The 25,798-nt window shown below is 37.0% G+C and overlaps 1 protein-coding gene across 3 annotated transcripts in view; it reads right to left on the reverse strand.

Annotated features, from left to right (window-relative positions):
• Positions 1-25,308, reverse strand: part of GABRG2 (gamma-aminobutyric acid type A receptor subunit gamma2) — a 77,171-nt gene extending 51,863 nt beyond the window's left edge. For 2 of the 3 annotated variants that reach the window (XM_049829317.1, XM_049829316.1), the window contains exons 1-2: positions 25,191-25,308; positions 1,050-1,198 (exon numbers count right to left, since the gene is read on the reverse strand). In XM_049829317.1, the coding sequence (XP_049685274.1) occupies positions 1,050-1,198; positions 25,191-25,297 (256 nt within the window). In that variant the 5' untranslated portion in view covers positions 25,298-25,308. Of the gene's footprint in view, positions 1-1,049; positions 1,199-24,976; positions 25,082-25,190 lie in introns of those variants that run through there. The other variant, XM_049829318.1, reaches the window with a different exon arrangement.
• Positions 25,309-25,798: the final 490 nt, after the last annotated feature.

Below are 25,798 nucleotides of genomic sequence, written 5' to 3' on the forward strand. Positions count from 1 at the left end.
CCCCAGATGCTTTTATGAATGCTTAATTCCTTTCTGTTCTCTAAAGTCTTGGACTGGGAGAATAAGACAAATTCCTCTGCTGATTTACACTATATACATACATTGAAGGTTAAATACTCATGTTATCCCTCACTGTGAAAAATTCCTTAGTTTATAAGCCTCTATAAACTTGTTAGAAACAGCTTCCTTCATTAACCTTGCTTCTCTCTGCTTGCCTCATCCATGAATTCTCTTTGCGTTTTTCTATAATCTTATTACTGCTGTATCCTCTTCTACAGCGGTATTGTCTGCCTGTTCTGTGCCCACATGGGGCCTTCTCAAACTGATTCAGGGAGTCAGCAACTCAGGCAGATTTATTTCTCTGAGCTCCGTCAGTAATCAGTGGAGAGGAAGATTCCTGCAAAAGGTGATTCAGTCAAATAAGATTTCCATTATGAGTCCAAGCTTGGGTCTATATACTTATATTGGCTGTGAGGGAAATCTAGAGAGGTTGGCCTTACTTGACTGCAGTTATCTTTTGTGAATCTCTTCCTCTGTGCTCCATTCCCCAGTCACTTCTTGCCCCGCTGTGCAAGCGAGAGCCCGTGCCACATCAGTCAGTGCAGACCTGCTGCTGTTAGAGGCTCTGTCTGTGTCTATCACATCATGCAATGATCAGGCTGTGCTATCCTCATTTTGGCCTTCCTTTCCAATGTATTATTTGTGATTCTGTAACACTCTCACTTAGATACACAAAGAAGATAAAACCTTGCTTTCTCATACCCCAAAAGTTAAATTCCAAACATCCTATGCAGGGGCATCATTACAAGCAGCCTAATTCAGCAAATCACAACAGTCTTATTAAGATGTCTCAGGCTCGATTTAGCAATCTTAATTTATGTCAGCTTCCAAAATCATGAGTACTTTCTACCACTGATGGTTTACTACATTGTATTTTGTTTTCGTAACTACTTTGAATGGATTCTGCTTCCTGTGTAGTATAATAAGATATGAAAGTTCTTTCTTTTCACTACTTAATCAAAAGTGGTCTAAAAAGGAAACCAACATACCTCCTATGTCAGGTCTCAACTTGTTGTCATATCCTTCCAGCAAACCGTTTAAAATAAGAGTGACATCACTCTCATGGACTTTGGGAGTCAAAACCCAAGTCTTATTTGAAGTGTAATCTTCATAATCATCATCTCCTTTTTGGGTAGAACTGTTAAAGAAATAAAAATGAAGAAATGGAAAGCCCTGAAAAATATGAATTTGTAGGCAGCGTCTTCAGAGACAATACACAGATAATTCAGGTTTTAATAGTACTATACAAAACTTTGAAAAATTGCTTGCTTTCTAAAAGGAGACTTACAGTAAAGATGTCACATAACAGTTGAGGTTACAGTTCACTTTAGCAACATTTCCTTTTAGTACAGTTGAGATCATATTCTGTCTATTTGAAGGAACATCAGTGCTTACTACCTTTGGCATGCCTATTTTTTCTCTCAGTGACTCAGGTGGGACCTGTTATGAAACAAATCTAATTGCCTCTTATCTTATGCAACTCTCCACCAAAATTTCACTTAGTATGTACACAGTATTGTTGCATTACTTCTCTTTGAGAGAACAGTTTGATGCAACACATTACTGACAAGACCAATAATTAGATTAATTCAAACAAAGTGTCACACAGCTTTTCTCCAGTCTGATGAACTTGAGCTTATTGTGCATTTGGAAAGTTCAGCACAAATTTTTGCCAATGGTTTTCATTTTCACTTTTACTAACCAGAATCCAGAGACGATAAAAAGTCTGATGACCATTTTTTTTCTGCTACTAAGCAATATGACAGCAGATCTAGTATAATTCAACCTGCTTACCACAGTAAAAGGGGCAAGTTAGGAGTCAGAAATGTGTAGACTAGCCTTAATGGATGTTTTGTTTTCTTAAAATCTGTGCCTCCAGCTCTAGAGGAGAACATAGAAACTACTTTAGAATACTACATCATCAGATATTTTCATTTCAGAATGTCAGTGGCAATCAGCTGAATGGTGCTAGGCGACTGTAAGTTTTTTGCATAATATGCCAGCACCCTTCTTTCCTGACCTGCTTCTGTGACAAAGTTTGAACACTGCTGGTTATGAAAAATCTTGATGATACTACAAATGTCTTAAGCCAGTGGGTGGAGTTTGGATACAAATGGGTCTAAAGCAGGAAATTTAATTAGTTTCCTGTTTCAGCCAGAATCTGTACAGAAGTGGGAAAGAGCACAGAGAAGTAGATTCTTATGGGGACTGGAACGCATGCTTGGCAGACAAGATTGAAAGCAGACATTAGCTGACCATGGTGATGGGGGCAATAGTGAAGGGATGACCAGTCCCAGAGTCTCAGAAAGCCATTCTGTTAAGACTTCGCTCAGCTGAGGTCTTGCCCACTCCTCCCTTTAGTGCTATCCTGCTGCATCCTGCTTATACCTACGCAGAGCGGACACATTGGCCTGAAGGCTTTCCCGTGTTGGGCATTTGGGAGCTGTAAGCCAACTGCACAAGTACAACTTAACTACAAAAGACGCTTTAGCTTTTTTCTTCCCTATGGGCACAGCTGAACGGGAAAGAGCCACAGCACATCTACGCTTCTCTGCTTCCCCCGAGGTGCTGAAGATACAGTGAAATTTGAAGCATCCCGACACTGTGCAGGGCTGTAGCAACTAGGAATGCATAACATGCATGAAAGACCCAGTCTTGCATTGCATTGAATTGAGCTTGGAAGCTGTTAGTGAAGCTGCGTTAATCTGTGCCTTCATTACATGTACTGAGTACCACTGACTGCGGTCTCCACCTAACCCACTCTACGCCAGGGATACTCATCTGGGAGCTTCAGCTTCTGAGATAAAGAATAGGCAACCCAACCTCCTCCCTTTGGCTACAGAGGGCTTAACCTGTAGTGTTTTACTGGCAATCAAAAGCAGAGTCTTAATTGGCAATGTGCTACATAGTATTCTGCTGGTACTGACAAACAGACCAGGATAATTAAATTGGTGGGGGAAATTTGTTTATTCAGCTGTCTGGAGTTCAAAGATCTAATTGTAATTCAAAGGAACATAACTGAAGCAAGGTTCTCCCTCCTGGAGGAAAGGAAATGAAATCCTTCTAAATAAAGTCTTTGCAGACAGAAGGCACAAAATTATATGTTTTCAGTCTGTGCAAAGTGCATGAAAACCCCTAAATTTGTGTATAAAAAGCCATACTCCTGTTTTATAACCAATTAAATATCTGTTCTCCAAAAAGAATGTTTTTTCTGAATGGAAAAGAAAAAGTGAATCAAATGCATTCTTTCACAAAGGCAACGTGTTCCTGAATATTAATGTGATGAGAAAGCTTCAAAAGTCAAACAGCTGGTTAGTAGAGTCTGGTGTACTGGACAGTGCAACATTAGAAGATGAAAAAGTATGTTTGCCTGGGATTTGTCTCAAATCTAGAACAACCTTATTGAACAGCAGCCTCCAGTCACTAAAATTTCCATTCCTCTTCGTAATTATTTGTAGGAAAGAAATAGCCATTTTTTTGCTCATCTGCCATTTTAAGCCATTTTGGCACTCCAGATCTCAAAAAAGAGCAAATGCTTTATGAGATTAGGGTGAGAGAGAGGAGAGGGAATGCAGCCTGTGTAACTAGGGGAAAAGGCCACTGAATTCCAGCTTTTATCTGAATTCCGAGTGGATCATAAGTTAGCATGGCTATCCAATTGTCTAAATGTCTGTGTAAAACTGCATACCAGTCAGAACAATCAGAGGTGCATCTCTATCCAGATAAGCAGGGCTTTAGTTGTGTAATACCAATAATACTAATGAAGGTTATAATGACGAAGTCCTCTTCATCTCTTTAAGACTTTCAGATCAGTCCTTCTGATTACATGGCCTAAATTTTGCCTAAATTTTTAACATCCAGAACAAATTTGATAAAGCCCAGATTGTACCCAAATGCATATTAAAATCTGGTTTTATTTTTATGACTGCTAGAAGTTTTCAAATCTAGTAATATAGGTGTGCAAAGAAACATGTATTTACCTATTTGCAGATAACAGTATAATTTTTTGAAAGTTAATGTTTCAGACACTGAAACAAAAATCTCACTGTTTGAGATATTCCCACTTCTGACACTAATGCTATCGCAGGTTGGTGCAAGACGGCTCTACATAAATCCTGTTTCCCTATTTGGAAGAGAGATGTCTTAAGAGGGTGAGAACCCAAACGTGAAAATTCAAGTCATTAAAGTTAGAAGGTGCTTTTGGAGGTCACCTGATCCAATCCCTGCTCAGTTTGCCAGCTAAGCATGCGTGACATACGTGCATATATATAAAACCATGAGTGTGCCTAACATTCAGAGGGGCTCTTTGTATGTGTCAAATTACTTGAAATACATATTCACAAATTAGATAGAGGGCAGAAATCACTACATGCTAATAAGCATTTATTAATTTAGATCAGAAAGTGCATTAATTTGGACTACATGAATATTTGTGAGGGCAATGACAGCACAAGATTGAGCCATATTTTTAAGATTCTTTTGATAAAAATGTGCAAAGATCTATGAACTGGTACACTACAATTACATACAAACCTCATTCTGCCAATGAGGTTTTTTACCATGGCAGTGGCTAAAAGGGGTTTTGACTCATGTTTCTTAGTTACTTCACTATAAAATATACATACTAATCCCAATTCTGCATTAAAGAAGTTGTTACTTGATATACTTCAGGGCTGGATTCTCCAGATCTATCCTAGTGTACATCATCAGTAAGTTTTTTGCAATACCATCTGGGCAACATTTAATCATTTATGGAACAAGTGTAACCTCTATGGGCAGAGGTACCTACTGCAGGTAGAACTGGGTTCACCAACCATGGGATAAAGAACTAATGAAAAGATGCACTGTTTCATTGGCATAACCTGTTTTACAAACCCCTTAGCACTAAAGGCATTATTTCTATACTGGCAATATGTTGGAATAGTAGCAGATTAGTTCAGTCAGTCCCAGAGGATATCTCTACTGAGAAATCACTGATGCATTAGGAAAATATTTTTTTCCATCCTCTTTTCTGAACCTTATCCAGAAGACACAGCAAAGTCTACTAGTCAAAGGTTTTGTTGATGTGCTGATACACTATTCTCTTAGTAGAGCATAATCACACAAGTCCATATTACAGTTTGGGAATCCATTCCTCTTTTTAATAGATGCAGTATGATTTCTTTTTGGCTTTCATTTCCATAGAGGTAAGATTGATACCTACATAAAAATAATCATCACTTTAGTAAAATTTAACAAATAATTATATTAATGGTGTTTAGCTGTCTTACATTCTTTTCCTTTCAGGCCCTTTGGTTTAAATTCTTTAGTTCAAAATTCAAAATAAAGGGTGGATTATCTATTTCAAAACTACTGTTTTTTAGTTAATTACTAACATAAAGTTAGCTTTATAACTTCTGATGCTCTCTGCTGTTCCATGACATCTCTATATCAGAGACGCTCTAATGTAACTTCCAGAATAATCATACATAGCATTTCTTGGAAAGACACTACCATATGTTTGTAAAGATACACTATACATTATTTAAAATCACAGACAGCAGCAATAATAATCTTTCAGTCTAAACTGAGGGACAGATTGGGCATATCTTATTTTATTAGTGAGCAATAACTCACAAAGGATATCCCTTTGAAATAAGGTACATATTTCCTAATCCACAGGAACATGATTTTCACAACTTGTTACAAGCAGTAGAAGGGAAATTATACTCTTCTCTGATGCAAAAACCTACCACGACTGCTCCGTCTTTCAACATTCAGAGGTGAGGTCATATATTTAACTGGTCAAAATCTCTATCATTCTAGTGACTTTAAATAAGATATGCCAATTTATACCTGCTGTGGCTCTGTCCTTTAACTTTTCTAAATACAGAAAATTAATTTTAACTATGTCCAAGTGTTCTATTAAGGAACTTCACACAAGAATCAATTATCCCTGCTGGAATCTGCCTGCTATTGCATTGCTGTTTACAAGCGGAATCAGAGTAGCCACAAAGTGCCTAAAGAAAATGAACTGTAGCAGTACTGAATAGCCAACAACTAATTAGTTTACCTGTAATTAAAAACTTAAGTTTATATGTAAAAAAAAAATCTGACCAATTTAATCTTTTATACCAAGTAGGCTATAGAAGCTACAGACCCTGTAACAAAGATTTAATAAACTACTCACACATATAGTGACTCTTCCACGTAAAGCACCAGTAATTTCTACCTCTCAGTGAAGGACTGGAACAAGGCTTGCTATTTTACCTAACAGCAGCACTGTTTAACTTAATGAATAGTCAAGCTAAATTAATTCTATGATGTGCATAAAAAATTGCCCTAATCTATAGGTCATATGTTGTTCAAGATGATAGTATGGTCACTGTGAGGGAAGGACATATTCCAAGTTCCCACTGTGGATAAAGAGATGCTGTTTGTGGATGTGACATACAAGTATATAGAGAATAGCATATTTGCAGGAGATTACAGTGGAAAATTAACTGTATCTATATTCTCTCTTGTTAACTGCCAATTATATTTTAAGCAAAGCCATGTTAATTGCAATAGAAAATGTTTTCACAAAGCTTTATGCTGAATTCTCTCTCCCTGTTCAGGTTTCTCTTCTGTCCATTTACATTGTTTAAATCCTAAGACTGTGCCCAGGACTGTGGTCCTATATTTGCCATAAAAATGGTATCTATTTTCTCTTTTATTACTAAATGCTCATCACAATACCCAACCTTCACTTTCCTCAGGATTGCAAATCATGTAATGTGAAGATTGATCTTGTCCCAAATCGATTCCCACATCAGAGACAGAAACTCAGAACAATGCTTTGCTTAGAGAGGAAAAGAGGAGATCCGGTTAGTTAACAGAAGTTCCATAAAAGGAAATGGGAGACTGTGTTGAGAGATTTGGGGTAAGAAATCACAAAGAAAGTCTCCTGTTGTCCTGCTCCCTCCACCTAGAGCTCTGGTGCTGGTGAGACTGCAATTCTGGTACATCGGTGGAGCTCTGCTCTAGAAGAGCCTGAAATACCAGAATCAGCGTTTCCAAAAGAACTTGTTTCAGACTTGGCCACTAGGGTGTACTAGCTGTATTTAGGCTACTTAATGTAGTATTGTAGCAAGGGAGGGTGACGAAGTTCACAAGGAGAGAGAAAAATAGCTTTTATCTCTACTTAATGGCTTGGGTAGATTGGATTTTAGGTAGGCCACCTGTAGAAGACTTTATTTCCTAGACAACTGCTACTGCTACAGCTATCATTCCATGAACAATTCAATTCATGTATTTAAAAACTTGTCATGAAATGATCACTGCTTAAATATAAACAATGTTGAGTTTTTCTGTCATTCCTAAGTCACAGAGGTACTGAAGTGTACAAGAAAAAAATTATGAAAATAATACTACAACTCTCATAAATAAATTGCTACAGCTGAAACACTAAGATTAAGTAGGGACTGAGCACACAAGTCTCAAAATGAGTATTCAAGAACCAGAAATCACTAGACTATCACAGATGAGTACTCCCAGCAGATGACTTTTTAGTCATCTTTACAGTACATGAAGGCCCTGATTGCAATCAAACAGTCATTTCTGAAAACTGTTTCTACTTTGAGATTTAAAGGCTGGCCAGATTCCTGTGAACATTTACACTGTTTTCCACTGAATGAGATGATACCTGGCAATACAGCACCGAAGTACTGTGCTGTGGATTTTATAGGCCGCCTTGTAGTTATTCAACATCTCACAGTATCTTCACTGGTACTTGTCAGCCATTTTGAGTAAAGCAGTCTAATTCTTAAACCTCTTCACAGACTTATAAAATATTACATGGCAATGATGTTTTGTATTAGTCATTATAAAACTGTCCATCATAGCAGACTGGTTTATCTTACAGTCATTCTACACCTTCCCCAAGACACACACTCACATTAGCTACTGCACCTTATCACTTTATAAATTTTAGCCCTTCATAGTTATAGCTAAAGCATCTACTTTCCATATTTGTAGATTCAGCTGAATGTGGCTACAGCAAGTGTTCACACAGAAAGGTTAAAAATGAAAAATTTAACTTGGTTTAAGTTTTGTTTCCTTCCTGTAAGTTTGTGAAAACCCTTTTTAAAAAAAGCCCTTTGGAGTGCATTTATTGAGAGTCTGTTTTCTAGTTCACTGTACTGAAAAATTACAGTGCAATTTTTGCATTGCACAACTGATTGGATTCAAGTTGTTAGTGAGCATGAGGATTATTGTCCCTTTTTAAATATTCCTTGTACCAACAAAATGGGCTCATGGCCAGTCTTCACCAAAATTACCAGAAACAGGGACCTATGTTAGCAGTCCTGGCAAAGAACCAAAAGCTGAAATGTAGCACCCTGTCTAGAATCAGTTTCTCCAGCAGACAGTTGAGGCACATTGGTTAAATAAGTTGATAAAGGATTTCCATTTTCAGATCCATCAGAACAGGCCAATGTAATTGACTGAAACCAAATTACACCACAATATAAAACTTGTGGCAAGGAGAAGAAATATATGGTACCCCCAGGGAAGACAGCAAAATGTAGAGGGATGAAAGAAACTTGTAAAGCCAGTAAGGGAACAAGAGACATAATTATAGAAACAAGCACACATCATTCATTTTGAACAGCCTGAGCTTGAAGTGCAGCATTTATACTTATGAGAACTCTGGAGGAGTCTAAGATGTGATCAGATGATTCAGATAAGCCTTCATAACTTAAGATGATTAAGATTCAAATTTTTCTGAGCTGGAATTTTGTATGAATATGTTTTCTTACATTTTATTTACTGGAGATTATATAATCTATTCACCTATCTCTTTACTGCGGTTATGGCTATTCATTTTAGTGGTAAGTGAAGGAAAGCATTAGATGGAAACAAACAGAAAAGACAGAAATAGGTTCAGATATTCTTCTGCATCATAGGGATAGCTTGAGTTGATCTTCTACTTTATTTAAAATTAGCTAGCAATATCTAATTGTAAAAGATATAACCTTGGAGTTACGTAAACCTAAGAAGGTTTATTTTTTAGTTTACCTTCCTCTCCCCTCCCCTCTTATCCCCTTCTCTCATCTTTTTTGTTTCTTTTAAAACTGTTCTATGCATCTCTGCATGTGAATTCTAAGGCACTTGGATCATGATTTTTGCCTGTTGCTATTACTCAGCTCATGCAGATATCCACTACAGCTGAGAGAGCTCAAGAGAAGGAGTGAAGTTAATGGCCATTACTGAAATATGATCTGACTAGGTCTTTTTTTAGTGTGAACTCTCTTTATTTTTTCTGGCTGTGTTTTATTGTATGTAATTGTCATCTGTTCGTATTATACGTAATTTCTCTTCCCCAATAAGGTACATTGCTTTTAGAAAAGATTGTTCTAAAATCTCACTATAAATTAACAAGAGGAGCAAAAAAGCTTAATTCTGTTCTCAGTGAGTAAGATTAGGAAAACATGGATGCCCTCCAGCCATCTATTTAAACTTTAGCTCAAAACCCCCAATCCTATTGCTCAATTAGATTTGAAAAATGAAAGATTCTTTTCTGTAATACCCTATGAGGTATTCATATTCATGGCTTTTCAGAATACTTGCACAACTTTTTTCTATATTTTGTCAGCATGGTAATTTCACCCAGAAGAAAGTCACTTCTGGAATCAATCATTCATGATGTAGTCATCTTCACATCACTATCCGTCAATGTTTAAAACCAAACATGTAAGGTGTGAGAAATGTCAGCAGTTTTGCTTATTGAGTAATCCTCCTGAGCATTTTTTGAGATATAGAACACCTTTTTTTTTGTCTACAGATGTGAGCTTTAAAATTCAAGTTAAACTGAATATAAATGCTCGTTAGAATTAAATCTGTCAGGGAATGTTTTCATTTTTGTCTTCTATGTCTCAGTACACAGCAAAACACTATAATGTGGTGTTCCCAGTGTTGGACTGGGAGTCAGGAACATTGAATGCTTACCCTAGTTAAAGGGCTAGTCTCCTACTTGTTATAATAAGCCAAGTTATATCATCTCTACATGTAAGCGTAAACCATTTTTACACCATAAATAGGCACATAAATGTGCCTTATTATTTGTGTTTTGTGAAGACTAGGCATGAAGGTAAACCATCTCATTATGGAGGAAGAACAATCACTAATCATCCTTTAGGAAATGACATTCCATTGCTGGGAATCGCAGTTCCACTGCACTTGTCAGCAACCTTATAACCCATATCTTTTGTAAACCAAGTGGGTCAGGTAAACCCTGAATGATTAGGGAGCCAGTCAAAAATAAATTTATAACCGCTATGGGTTTATTCTGAATATATTCTTAATTCTCACTACTTTCAGATAATAGAGGTATCATTATCTAGATACCTCTAGATAGAAATGTGTCTTGAAGAAAGAGCTGAATGAACAGAAAATAGCTGCTTGATACACATGTCTTTAATTAACTCGTCATGAAGCTAACTCATTCACAAAATGAGTGTAAGCAAATGGTGAAAATTAAACTGATTTTTGTTGGGTTTTTTAAAACAATGTTCCTCATTTAACTTCATTTTTTAATGCATGGTAACCAATAGTAACCCATGTGTTCCCACATAAACCAACTTATATCATGCAAGACGCTGTTTGCACTCATACTCATAAAACAGACTGTGCAGGGGTGGTTGTGGAATTTAGCTCTGATAACAGGGTAGTTGTGTGATACATTAAGAATGCAAGTGGCAAGCTAATGTCTCTATGTCAGATGAGTAGGAAAATTGTCAACAAGTGTGCCTGAATTTTCCCTATGGAATTTATTTATTTTGATGAAATGGCCTGAGTTGCTTTTGTTGTGGAATTCTGATGGACTTTCCTTGGTGCTTGGTACTATTGGGATGGCTTCATGGCAGGGTCTCCTTAATTCTGTGAGGCATACGAACACCCTAAGCTTCTGGATAAGGATCATTAGCACCTCTGCTGTAATAAGCACCCAGGCAGGGTTATTCAATGGCAATGTCACCCTATGCCTGTACCCCTCTATATAGGCTGCATCCTATGTGCACTTCTCAAGGCCCCTGCTGTGCACTAGGCTTGTATTTCTCCTCACTACATAACTATGTAAATAACTCATTCTTCACAGAGTCACTGCTTGTTACTATTCTCTCTATAAAACTATGGTTGTACCATACAAAAAGTCAAACAAATTACCCATAGATGCCTGGTCAATTAGAGAAATTGCTGTGGCAGCTAAACCAAGTAAAACAAAGCCGTGGGCAGGTCAAGAAAAGTTCAGACCCAGCAGGCCTGACAAGCCTCTGTCCTGAGGCCTAGCAAGCTCAGTGTGAAGACTGTGGCCTGTCATTAGCAATGGCAATGTTGTATTGCAGGGCTATGTTTTACAATTTACAAATGTTCCTTCTAGGTCTTCCTTTCCTATTTATGCCCCACTATGACAAATGTTGTGGAACGCAATTTCAGAAAGAAATGCTGGGGTGCAGGAAAAGAACATATAGTTTGGTATCTATTCCACAGAGAGAAAAATCTTACTATTAAGTATATTCAGCTTTTTATGCAATATCTTCAAAATCTTTTTCTGAAAAACAGTAAATTGTTTTAATGATTCTAACTAATAAATAATATGGTGACTCTATTTTAATGAGAAGAAACTGTGTATGGGTTCACTCAGTGTCTTATTTCTCTCTTTTTGGTCTTTCTATCGGTCTCCAATAAGTAAAATGTAAGGAACATAACAAGGAAATTCTACCTAGCTCTGAAATTTTTGACATTTGAGTGGGCTGGGCATAATGATCACTGCAAAGCCTGTCTTCCCATACCTTATATTTAAATGTGACTATTAAGGCTAGTCAAAACACCAGGAAAATAGGAGTAATTTCTATTTCACACACATACAAACACATATCTCCCAGACTTTTCTTTTTCCTCCAGAAATATTTTGTCATATGTTTTTTGACTGTCTCTCATCAGTATAGTAGAATTTTATTTTATAAATTGTCATTGTTCTGATTTTGATCAGAGAAGTTTGTCTTTGTAAAAGGAAAGAAACTTTTAAAGAGAAAAGAAACTTATAAAATAAGTAGATGGTATTCAGGGGTAGGTAAGGATGGATGCCTCATACCTCAAAAAAGAGGCTGAGAATCAGAACGAGCACAAGTAGAAGCTAAGAGTGGGTTTGATTAACACAAGGAACTGGCTACAAGGGTCAGAAATAGCAGTAGAAGTAGCCATAAACATACTCCAAAAACATTATTTTGAAAAACTGCATTGGGAACCAAGTTTATAAGGCACAACTATTACTGATTTATTTCTGATATTCCTGGAGGAGAGAAACCACATTAAGGTCTAGGAGATGTAGTCTCATGTAACTAGATTTTCAAAATATGTTTAGCAATGGAATAATATAGAGTGCAGAAAATGCTACAGAGAATGATACAAAGTACAGAAAGACATATAGAAGTAAAAATGTTTCCTTCAATTCAAAGATTATATAAGAGGATATTTTTTTTCTCTTCATCTTTGCTGCACTCTATACTGTGGCTAAATCAAAGGATCCACTAAATGTGCTGCAGAGACTGTTTCACATGTAAACCAAAACACTGATATATTCAGGCCACATTGTCCAGATCCTCAGCAGGTTCCCTTGGCCCTTTCTCAGTGCTCTATGGAGCATCCACCATGGCATGACAGCAATAAGCTTTAAAGGTGAATTGATACAAGACCAAGCACTGATAGGCAGCTGCTACCACCTGACATTACTATGCCATCTTGAACTAGTCCATTCCCAGCTGTGGGAGCTCCATTTAAGAGATGTGAGGACCAACTCCATGTGGTGTCATTTATGGAGATTGTACTCTTTGTGAGTACTGAAGCAAGATCTAAGAAGTTTTATTTAGGGCAGCCACACAAAGCATCATGGCAACTAATAATAAGCTAATTGGCAAAAACCAGATGCTTTCAGACCCCATTTTCTATGGGTGCAGAGAAGGCACCATGATGCTTCAGAGATTTTGTTGATCTTTTGTGGATCTTATCCAAACTGCATAATCAGGAACTTTTTAAAAACAGGAAGAGTCTTCATGACTCGAGCAGGTGCCAGATGGGAACATCAGGTGAGGATGGAGACCTGAAAACTTGGAAAGACGGCAAACCCCTGAACGTAATGGAACATGAGCAGAAGCTAAGGAAGGATAAAGATTTTTTTACTAATCATAGCATATCTCCCACATGGATAAATTCATCTTCAGTTTTACTTGCTATAGCTCGACTTATGCAGAAATAATTGGCAGAGTATTGATGAGAACAAATTCCACTGGAAGCCACTGAAGCAAAACTTCTATATGCAATTTATCCTCCTGAATCCCTGGGGAATTTGGCAAACTTACCTCAAAAAAAATTGTTACATAAAGAACAAATGCTATTCTAAGCCCTACAGTTTTCCAGGAGACATTACCAGTGAAATATTTTTGAAGAGAGGACATAACTGGAATACACTTGCAGGAATATTGGCATTTTTAGCTTATATCTGTCAGATTTTCCAGGATTATGCTTTTCATACTGTCAACTGCTCAGTATTCTGATCCTGGTGCAGAAAACCATGCTGGTAAGCGTTTAAACACAAGTGAAAGTGCTTTCCTGGATGAAGGCTTGAATGCTTCAAACCTTGCAGAGTTGAACCCTAGTTTAACTGCCTCAGCCAGTTTCCCAAGGTGTCATTGCAGACATGACGTCTCTTTTTAAAGAAAGACATTCTTCACATGTTGTTTGAAATTCTTGCAGGCAAACTATAAATGAGAAGTCCTATTTAAAATATATACTATTTATGATTGGATATAATTTGACTATTAACTTCTGGGTTTTTTTTTTATTAAATCCTTTCATTACTGTTTTATTGAGGAGCTCAGAAGATTGCATATGCAGGTAACAACTGCAGATAACAAACATTTCTTATTTTTTAATCTGAATATATATTGCATTGAATTTAATCACCTCTGCTGCTTATCTACTATAGAGAGATTAAAAGAGATAGTGCTTTGGGCACCATAACAGAAGAATTGATTTTACAGATATAGTAAGTTTCCTCTTTTTTTTTTTTTTCTTCTTAGCAAATTGTACAATTAAAGCTGCAAACAATTTTCTCTTCTAATAACTCCAAAAGCCTTCGCATGCTCAGAACTTTTTCAAAGTTACCATGTGAGGTAAAATTCTTGGTTTCTGGCCAAAGATTAATTTTATTTCAAAGCTTAAAATAAAATCCACTTTATGAAATCTGTAAGGCTAAAATTATTCCTACTCCCTTTTGAAATCAAATCTATATAGGGTTTGTTTTCACACATATATTCCCTACATGACTGAATAGTAAATTCTGGAACTCATTGTAGAAATAATCCTTATTAAGAAGTACAGGGAGAATAAAAGTGTTTGGATATTAAGTGGTTAAAGTGTATTAAGTGGGTATAAAAGTGGTTAAAAATGGTTGGATATTAATAGCAAATAATTTAGAATTGCTTAATTTAATTTCTGAGAAATGAACTCTCTCTAGAGGCAGTGATGGCATGTTGTGAGAGGAAAGAAACGCTATCCTCACCTGGGAAAAATAGAGGTATCTTAGTTTTCATAGAATCCTAGAATGGGTTGGGTTGGAAGGGACCTTAAAGATCACCTAGTTCCAACCCCCCTGCCATGAGCAAGGGACACCTTCCACTAGAGTAGGTTGCTCAAACCTTTTTTTACAAGTTTTATACCCTTTTGACATCAAGAAGGCAGATATCTGTATCACATTAACCAGTGGAAGAGAAGAATATTTTCATGTTGCTCACCATTGCCTCTTAAATGTGGTGTTCAGAGCCTTGTTAGTCATGCTGGACTCCAAAGTTAAGAATTTGGCCCTAAAGATTTGTGGCAACTTTAATCTCATGTGTTGCATTAGAGCTTTATTAAGGTTTTAAGTCATTTTGAGTGCATGTTTTAAGTCTTTAAATCAGCTTAGCGAGGTTTTTTAGCATTTCCTTTAGAAACCAGGGAAATAAAATGAAAAAAGCCAGTGTTAATGTAATTTTGACTGTACTTGCCCCAAAGAGCTTACAAATATCCAGTATGTTTATTCAATACAATGCAGACTTTGATACTAGTTAATTATTTTGGGCCAATAAAAGAGCAGTAATATTTGTGATTGTATTTAAAGTCCTCCAAGTATTTTACTGCTGGCAACCTTCTCTTCTTCCAAATCCTTACCTTCCAAGAAAATAGTGATTTTTTTTTTATACTATATTACAAAACAAAATTGTCATACTCAAACATACTTAGGTTCACAGTCCTCACAGGCTGTAGGAGCAAAATGCATCATTTCAGTCATGTATACAGAAGCCAAAAGGTGTCTTTTCAGTCTTCAAGTTCAGCTACCAAGACATTTCTTGGCAGTGTAGGTATTATTGCATGGATCACATGCCTGATCTTTTTGAAGCCATCTTACAGCACGACCACTCCTCCAACCAAAGTTACTTATTGTAGTAAGGGAGTCACTTTCTCTGCTTCTCTCTCCTTTTACTGCATAACTGAGAGCTACTATCAGCTTTCTCACTTGTGTTCTTATTTGAGTGTGGCATTTCCCTGCCCTCTAACTTCCAAAACATATACACAGGCTATCTTGACTTCATGCAAAAGGTTGCCCTGCATTTGTTGTCTTTGTTAATTTGATCATAATAACTCATCTTTCTGAATCCCTGCCCTGGTTTTCTATTTGAAGTAATAGCAGGCTTCTTGTCATTATGTTAAAAATGCTGTATAATTCCAGCCTTCATAATTCACTTCCGTATCTCCTTCAGTTCTGCCTCCTATTCACTGGGCTCATAGTTAAAGTCCCTGCTCTCTGTATTAAGTAACTCCAAGAGCTATCAGTGATTCATCTGTAGAAGGCCAAGCTGGCTGTAATTTTAATTACAAATCAATTATTTGGTGGCATTCTTCATTCACTGATATATGTATGCTTGTTTGCCTTTGTTGTGGTATCTATGCGGGCAACGGTTTTGCAATTGGTTTGAAAATATTGGCCATTACCACAAATAAGCATGAGCTAATGATCTGCCTATAGAATTATATTATTGATTTTGGGGGGTCAGGTGATTACTTTTCTGCACACAGAGGAAGTTTGAATGCCTAATTTTGGAAGAACGGCCCTTAGAACCATAAAAGTAGAAACCAGAGGCATTGTTCAGGGTAGCAGATAGGGAAAGATGATTACAGACTCCTTGATGAACTGTTCTCCCTTGCCTGCATCAGCATCTGCTGTACACCTGATTGAAGTCTTTTTAGTTTTAATCCACAGAAGTCTTTTGTGTCTTCATCAGTTTTTGGCGGGGAAAAGTAGAGTACAGCTTATACCACCCTTTCATAGGATGTACACAAAATGGCCAAGAGATAACGGATCTCTTTATCTGACCATTATGAGTATAATTCATTCTGGTTTGGTGTCATACTTTCTCCAGCTTTATCAAATATATGCAGGGATCAGTACGTCCCAGAAGTGCATTATCACTTAATAATATATTGAATAATACATCAATTAGTGTCGTAAGGCTTTCTAGCATTATCTCAATATTAATTTTTCTTAATTGTTCTCTTTCTCATTCTTTCTCCTTCTATCTTTTTCTCTCTCTCTTGAAAAATAATCTAAGGGAATTTAATGAAAGTGGAATTTAGTAGATAATCCTCAATCTGTTGCAGCAAGCAGATTTCTGTTTAGATCTGAAGATACCTTACTACAGATTAACGAAAGCTTCATATGACCAGAACATGCTATTTGAGTTACACAATATAACATTGAATCACTATTGAAGGAAAACTCATTTTCTCATATCACTCACTGTTTTTCAGGGAATTCTGTCAGAAAGTTATTTGGGGTATGCATGAAATTCTCTTTAAGATGCATTTCTCATCAATGTAGAGAACCATAGGTATTTTTCTGTAGAACATGGAGCATTGAAAAAGCTTAAGATGCCAAATAGCTCAGAAAAAAGCTAACCTTTCATCTCAAGAGTTCACACCAAAGTCCAAGATGACATTCAGTAAAAAATACAATTTCATACATGATTACCTGCATCATTTGGAAAGGGCTAATGCAAGCGTAAAAAGTAGATATCGTCTTCTCACTCCATTCCTTCCAAATGCTCATTATTATCCTTCATTTTTTTTAAATAGGTTTTTTTCCTGTATATTGATGTTTTATTTCTGGTAATAATCTGTATATGTTGGCTTAGTTTTTGTAAAAATACTATTTCTTTAATATTTTGTTGACTGTCTGCAAACAGAAGAAAGTTCTATTTTGTAAGAGTAATATTTAGTTTCATATACAATGGGCAGATTTCACAGCTAGGCCTACACATTGTCTTGTACTTTACTGAATATGTGTGAAAATGTCCTTCCACTAAATCTGAAAAAATACACCTGATCCTGTAGATAAGAAGATCTGACTTACACATTAGTGATTTTTCTTCCTTAATGATAACCATTTGTTGCAATTGAGATTCTTGTCTAAATTACTGAAGGTCCATTACCTGCTATCATTTTGCAGTAATCATAATGTAATGATTACTCTGGGTCACATCAGCTATACCTTGTGCCATGTATTTTGCATCTGGCAGATGCCAATAGCAGAAGCTAAGAGCAAAAGATCAGGGCAAGAATATAATGATGCTTCCCTGGTAAAATCTCTCTGCTTCCAGAAACATGCAGCTAGAGATTTCCTACAATGAAATGTTACCACTGAATTTAATGGACTTTGAAGTATTTTTCTTCTTTTTGAATCTAGATAAACCTTTGGGCTCTACATTACCTAACTTATTAGAAAGAAAACCATTTTCATAAGTTTTCAGGCAGCCAGTGATAATTTCACTGGCTGCTCTATGCCCTTTAATGCTTCTGTAGTCAACTTTTTCCATGTTGCTTAGGACATCGCATGAAAAAACATTATGCAGCTGAGGTAGTCATTTACATGGGAAGGTGTTTGCTATATTTCTGTTCTGCTTTTGCAGTCACTGGTGGTTTTCAGCAGTGTTAAAGCCTCCTGTTTTTGACAGTAGTTGTGTTAAAAATATTACCCAGTTATATAAATAAGAGGATATCACCGTGTGTCAGACTGAATATTGGGTATTCGGTCTGACAAGACTCATATATTAATTTCCTGTCACAACTATACAAATACCCCAGAATCACACTAGATGTAATCCTCACTGTTCTTTCAATAACTTTCTTCAACCTACCACCTTTATCCCTCTTTTACCTCAGTTTGTCTCAGCCAGTTAGTAGGTGCTGGGACTTGTGAATACATGTACCCACTATCTCCCTCTTCCCATCTTTTTTCATATGGATGCAAAAAAAATTTTAAAAAAAAGATAGGTTTTTTGTAAATTTCTCACATTGAAGGAGATGTTTACACATTCTGATATAAATGAATTTCTAACCACTTCATATGACAAGCTTAAAAGCTAGTAATATTATTTTCTTGTTTCCAAAGATAAAATTAAATGCTGTTTTCTCCACCTTCCGGCTTAGTGCAAAGATGAATTTGTTTTTAATTGGAAAAATCAAACAAGCAGGTTACTGCTGGTCATCACAAATAGAAAACTGGACCCAATTCAAACAACAGCAAAGCTCATACTTGCTGCACCAGAGCTCTTCTGAGCCAGGAGTTTACCTAAATAAAATGCCTGTAAAGACAATACGCCTCTATAGGTGTACACACTAGGTGAATTCAGACTCTTGTGGTATGCTTTTTATTAACATCATGACAATTTGGGCCATAACCCAGTATCAAAAGGAAGCATGCAATGAATGTTAAGTTTTAAGTCATCAGAAGTCACTCATCATATTAAGTCTCAAGTCTAAAAACATCAGTGCATTTCGAATGGACCCTTTGTGTGGCTCCTTTCTCATCTCTCCTTCAGCTAAAATAGCTCTTCACCCTGTTTTTCATGCTTTGGATATATTCACTAGGGGCAACTGTAGTCCCTAATTTCATCAGTGCTCAACAAGTTTGATTTTAGTCTCATTCTATGAAATAGTCTCTTCCTTGCCTAATAATAATTATAGTTACCTGACTATGGTGATGGACTTTTTTTCTGCAATTTAGGATTCTTTCCTGGTACTTTCTGCAGTCTTTTAATTCATCATATTTTGACTGTATCTTGTTCAAAGTAAACAGCCTCCGCCTTTGAGCCCAGAAGCATACCTCTACTTCCAATGAAGTTACCTGGACATCTATTTCTATCATTACTTGTCATATCTTTTCTAAAAAGAGATAAACAAACATGTTTCTTTCTCTTTTACTGCCACAAAGTCTCCCTAGTTCTTGTTCAGAACTTTCATTCACAGAAAGCAAGCCCTTTACTTGAATGGAGAAATTCCTTTATGTCCAGAGGGCCAAGACAAAAAAAAAGTGTCAATTAAGATCAATTTACATTACAGTCTATGGGCTGAAGTGGAGTGTAAAGTTTAAGCTCATCTTCCATACAGAATAAAAAAGAAGGAGTGAAGAAAAAAAGTAGTTAGAGGTATTATAAATCAGATAGTGGGAATGTAGGTTGTGAGCTTTCTGCAAAAAGTAAAAGCATTATGCAGTGTAAGAAACACTTCTTGAAGATTCTTATCAAGTTATAATTTAACTTTGGGTTATTTCTCAGTTCCTACTTATGAACAAATAACTACCTCTAAGAATTTATACCATATAGGTCCTGGCTTTTCCCTTAGCAACAGACTGACTTCAGTGGGTCAAGGATTACTGAGAGTCTAAAACTAGGCCCATCATGTGAGGAGATTCCTAAAACTGCTGAGATTTTCAGCATTAGGTATAGGATAGGGTGTTGATTTCTTAGCAGACATAACTGGGAAAATGGGCAATCAAACCTTACCATCTGTGTTAAAGGGAATTTATATTGCAATAAATGTCCCTTTAAAAAGTACAATACTAGGTAGGCTATAAAGCATGAAAATTAAAAAAAAACCCCTTCAGTTCTAACTTCCCTATGTCAACCATTTTTTAATGTGTTTATTTTCTAAGCCTGAATTCATTTTAAGCAAGCCCCCAGCTAGCATTGTATTCTTCACTGCCATTCTCACATAATCTACCTCTTTTTCTGTATAAGACTGTGAGTGGGGCTTCAGGTACAATACTCTGTAAAGCAGCAGTTCAGACTGTATCAATGAAGCAGAGAACCACTGTACGCTCTTGTTATTCTGTTGAACATTTAAACAAAACAAAAAAAAAATAAAAAATCAAATGATCACCCTAACAGAATCTTTGTATCTAGGAATATATAGAACTTTTATAGCTAGAGTGGCTGAACATAACAAGGAAAAGGCTACAGGGCACTGAGCTACCTTCTCTGAGCTAGTGCATCTCCACATTGCAGGACAGTGCCAGTCAGAGGTGTTGACCTTAAAACTGACTCTGCTTTGGAGCTTACTTGAATCTATCTCTCCAAGGTACTGTACTGGTCAGTACAGATATACTCTAAGCAGGCATAAGAGGCAGAATATGAAAAAAAATCAACCTTCCTATAAGCATGTGCATCTGTTATTGCTCACCTGTGTCTAATGCTTTATCTAACCCTTTAATACTTCATGCTTTCAAGTCACAATTCAGTACTTGTTGGAGAAAGTGGTGGTCATTACTTAAGTATGTAAGAATTTAATTGTACTGGGACTGAGACTTGGAATGAGTTTCCTTTGACCAGATATTTACTTCTTTTCCCAACAGAATGTTCTTCCCTTTTAAATTTTTGTGCAACTATTACAGAATTTCTTGACATATGCCAACGGAGCAAACGTAGCATAAAGAGGAAAACAATGTGACCACAATCCAAATCAACAGGATATTTTTCCCAGATCAGCACTAATCAAGAACAGTTTAAACTAAGACCCAAAAGCATGATTTGCATGGCCATGAAGAAGACATATAATATGAATCATATGGGAAATACTACATTAAAAGAGTAGATTCATTTCCCAAGCTATTTTTATTGTAGTTAGTTTCTACATTTTTTTAGTAACAAGTCTCACTTCTCAGATTTTCAAGGATTTGAACTTTCTGAAAGACTTTCTGCCATCAATTTGCATTTTCATTAGAGTACTATGGAATACATCAATTTTGGCATATGCAGGTTATGGTTAGGTGGAATAGTCACTAAAGCAGAAGTTAGTTAAAGGGCTTAATTCACATCTCCAAATCATTATATACTTGCAAGTAGGGAAACAATGTCTGTAATCTTTTTTTTTTTTTGCCCCATCAAGTTATTAATAATGAGATAGTAAGAATTTTACTTAATTGTTCAAATCTACTTTAGATCAGTGGTGTTGGTAGTCTTTTTATTACAATAGTTGTTCCAGGCTGATAGCAGTCAGGAATGCAGCATGGCTATGAAAAACTCAAAGGCAGTCTCACTCTCCTTGCTACCCCTGAAATGTTCAAGAGTGCAGGTCCTGTGTCCATACAGCCTTAGTTCTGCTGAAACAAACACTGTAGTATATAGGCCAGTCAGGACTAAATATTCAATTTCATAGTATCATAGACAGGGATAAAGTCATCATATAACAGCACCTAGATTCACATGTTCTGTCATGACACTTCTTTAAAAGCAACTATTCCTTGTTAGTTGAGAAATCATCTCTTACTGAGCAACATCTTATTCCAGTAACGATCCAAGTGACTTCAGTGGGACCTCTGACTTAGTGCTATACACTGTGTGAAAATATTGGAAGCTAGTGTATGAATAATTACAGCTGCAGGATTAATACCAGACTGATGTTAGCAACCTGTACAGTAATTCTAAATAACTGTTCAACTCAAGGATATTCATGCCCCTTTTAATTGTTGTTATTATATCAGTTATCACACAGTGCAAGAACCCAACTGACACTGCTAGTGCTTTACAATAACAAAACAATTTTATTTACTCCAATGTTCAGTAATTCACTAGTAAAAATACATCAACAAAATATTTTGGTGCTAAAATGATTGCTTTGTTTATGCTTTTTTCTGATCAGTCTTGACAGTTTTCAGTTTTAGATATCTAGCTGCAGCATAGAAACATTGCCATGACACTACTTGGGCACTAAAGAGTGAAAAAATAAAAGTAGCTAGTGTCCAACATTTCACACCTAGACATTACTTTGCACTGTGTTCATGTGATTTTTGCTGACAATTTGTTAAAGCTAAGGACTATGTAAAAATTACTAATATAATCTATATTTAAATAGTGTGCAGAATATAGCTTTAAATCTATTTGAAACTTTCCTGGTCAGTGAGCTCTATTACATGTAGCATGTTAATTACCTATTATATGTTCAATAAGTGTAATCAAATAATTAGTTCCAATCAAACCCCATATTGAGGTGTGCAAATATTAAACTATTTTATTTACATATTTCATGTCTTACTATACCCCAAGATTTTGATGCACAATTTTCAGAGGTCTGGAGATTGGTTTGACTGATTTTCACTGAAACAGAGCTTCAGTCAATATGATGGACTGCACAATGCTGTTGCACCACTCGCAGTAATAGATGATGGGGGAACTTCATGCAAGTTTGCACTACAGTTATGAATGTCAAGAAACAAATCGGAAGAAAAAAATTCCTAAAATTTTAACATGCACAAATGTAGGGATGTATTCTATGCATGTAATAAAAATAATACATAAAATTATGGTAAAGGTAAAATACTGCAGTGCTCTAATATGGCATTTGTTCTGAACTCACTCAAATCATGGTTTGCTGAAGTCAATACCAGAATTTTAGCTACTTCCCTTAATGCCTGAATGACGCCTTAACTTTCCTCTTCTTTCTCTAATCTTCTAAATATCAACAATTGTGCAACGATTAATTTATATAGGTGAGGGTTTTTTTATTAATAGGGGAAAAACTTCTGCACAATATTGGTAATCGTTTTTTATGTGTTCATTTACTTTGATCAGATTCTGCAAATACTTTTGCGTGTATTCTGACTGATGTCAACACATTTATTCACATGCGTAACATGGAGCACATACATTAGTGTTCAGTTGCATTGGCCTTTCAGAATTTCAGTGTCCTAGACAAGCAACACATAATACAATGATATTCCCCTCCTTCTGAAGTGTTTGATGTGTTTTTAACAAAGAAAAACTTTCATCCTGGCTATAAATAAACGGTATCTAAGTTCAACTTTTGTAACTCTGTCTTGGTCCATGAGTTTCCAAAACTAATACCAAGGTTTCTTCCACGACAGAAGGAGAAAAGTGTCCTGATTATTAGAATTAAAATCATATTTCCATGTTGACTCATTTAAAATATTTTTCTAAAGTACTAATGATAGTTTTCCCCTTTACTTGTAGCTTTTTAGTATTGTTTCTCTGTCTATTATTTATTCTTTACAATTATGAGGTTAGGAAGCTGTCAGAGGAAACCACCTTGGCTGTCAGATGGCTATTAACAGAAAGCAGAACCTTTTGCTGAGATAAAACTTTAATTTGCATTATGAAGAGTTTCTTGTAAAGCTTATGAAATAATTTTGGCAAAATTCCTCTCAGGCTGTATTATTCTGAAAGATGAGTGAAAAGAAGGAAGTGTGTTAAATATCTGGGATTATTTTAGTGGAAGTTTTATGTCAAAATAATCTGAGACCCTGTGTTCATGAATTCCTGTAAAAGTTCATTTTCTATTGCTCTATTCACATAGTAGCCATAAACGATTCTGTAAGAATCAGAGATACATTACACCTGTCTTACCTCCAGTAACAAAGTATCCCTCATGGTAGGCTCACAAGTTTTATTTTGCTTCCTACTCCATTTTCAACCATTTTAAGTTTCTTTTCACAGGAATTCCTCACAAAGTCCTTTTTTTGTGTGTGAAGAAAGTTACTCTAAAACTCAGCAACTTTTAATTTCCCTGGCCAATAATTTTGGCCTTTTATTTTGCTTGGAACTAAAATCCTACCACAGCAGCTACAAAGTCTGATTTTTCTTAAACAAATAAAAAGGCAAAAAGAAAGAACCCAGTTTTTAGTGTGGTAGTGTCCAGCTAAAAGGAGGGGAGAAGAAAGAAGGTAACTTTGAATGAGGAGCCTGTATGAATACAGCATTAATAGTAGAAAAGAGAGTGGGCACTAACTTCTCTAGTGTATCAATGACAACATGGCTTATGCAGCTGTGAGGAAAAGTCTATTACCACTTGAAAGGCCAGGTACTTTGCAATGCGGTGCTACTTTCTCCTCTAACCTGTTAAATGCATAGTCCACGAATTTTTGCAAGAACGCCTGCTTCAGCGTAATGCTTGGCACTGCAGCAATACTCACTCCCCCCCACTTTCTACTCATCCACGTAGAAACTCCTGCTTCCTCTGCTGCTAAGATTTTTACCTCTTCACATTTATGTATACGCTACACATATGCAGCGTGCACAGGGTGGCTTCAAGCAGTACATATGTCAGTGTGGGGCGGTAAATGCTATTGTAAACATTCGTCTCGTACGCTCGGCGACCGCTATTACATCCCACTGCTCGTTCCTTCAGCACGGAAAGCCTTTCAGTAGCTGGGAAATGCCGGCAGCACCTCGCTGCCTGCCTTGGAGGGCTGCGCGGAGATCCGCGTCTCTCTCCTTGCTCCTAAACCCGCGGAGATCCGTGTCTCTGTCCTTGGTCCTGAACCCGCGTCCTGGCTCCTGGCGGCTGGAGCGAGCGGCCGGGGCTCCGGAGCCCACAGCCCAGGCACAGCCATGATGGGGCTGCTTGGGGGAAAACAAGCACGAACGCGCTCACGTTCTACCCACAAAACACAGCTGTATTATAACTCCATGCACCGTAGCAAACAGTAATTCCGAGATAAAAGGCTTCAGTAACATGGCATCAAATTCTGTTAAACACCCGGCATGTACCACCATCACACGCACCCGCTGCTTACCCTCCCTGTCCATTTCCAAGGGACAATTGTAAGAGAAATAAAACATTGTAAGAGCTCTGCTGCTAGGAGATAGATGAATGTAATGTCACTATCCAAACCTCCGGCATTCTCACCCCAGCTCTGCAAATTTGCAAACAGATTCTTCACCCCCCAGCCCTCCCTCCCCCCCCCCCCCCCCCCCCCCCCCGCAACAGAATCAGAAAGCACATCTTACCACTGGATGAGAGAGAGGAACAGAAGTGCCCACACCATCATTTTGAGAGAAAATGCAGGATTCAAGAATGCAGTGCTCCCCAGGCTTGTTGGATTTGGAGGAATCATCTCTTTTTCTCCCCCCCCCCCCCCCCCCCCCCCCAGTTTTTTCCCCCTTTCCTCTTGGTTGCAGATGGATCCGTCCCCGTCTTTAATTTTTTTTTGGTAGTGGTTCTCCCCCCCTCCCTACCAGGTCCTGTCAGTGGGTTGATACATTGCGCCCAGCTGCGGGAATTAATATGCAGGGGGACAGAAATTAGATCTGCACAAGCCCTTTGCAGATATAATCAGAAAACGTCAGCTCAGGCAGCAGGCAGCAGCTTCCAAATCTAGGGGAATAATATAATTGGGAGGAAAAGAAAAAAAAACAAAACAAAACAAAAACCACAGACAATCAGACTAAAAACAGTCGAGGAAAGAAGAAACACATACACATGCACACATTTACAGAACCATTCACACACATGCAACAAAATCCAATAAAGCAATAGAAAGAGTAAATGAGAGAAAGAAAGGGGGGGGGGGGGGGGAGAAAGAATAAAGCAATGGAGCTTCTGCCTGAATGCAGAT

This window comes from Accipiter gentilis, chromosome 26 (genome assembly GCF_929443795.1).
Source record: "Accipiter gentilis chromosome 26, bAccGen1.1, whole genome shotgun sequence".
In the NCBI taxonomy this organism is placed as follows: Eukaryota; Metazoa; Chordata; class Aves; order Accipitriformes; family Accipitridae; genus Astur; species Astur gentilis.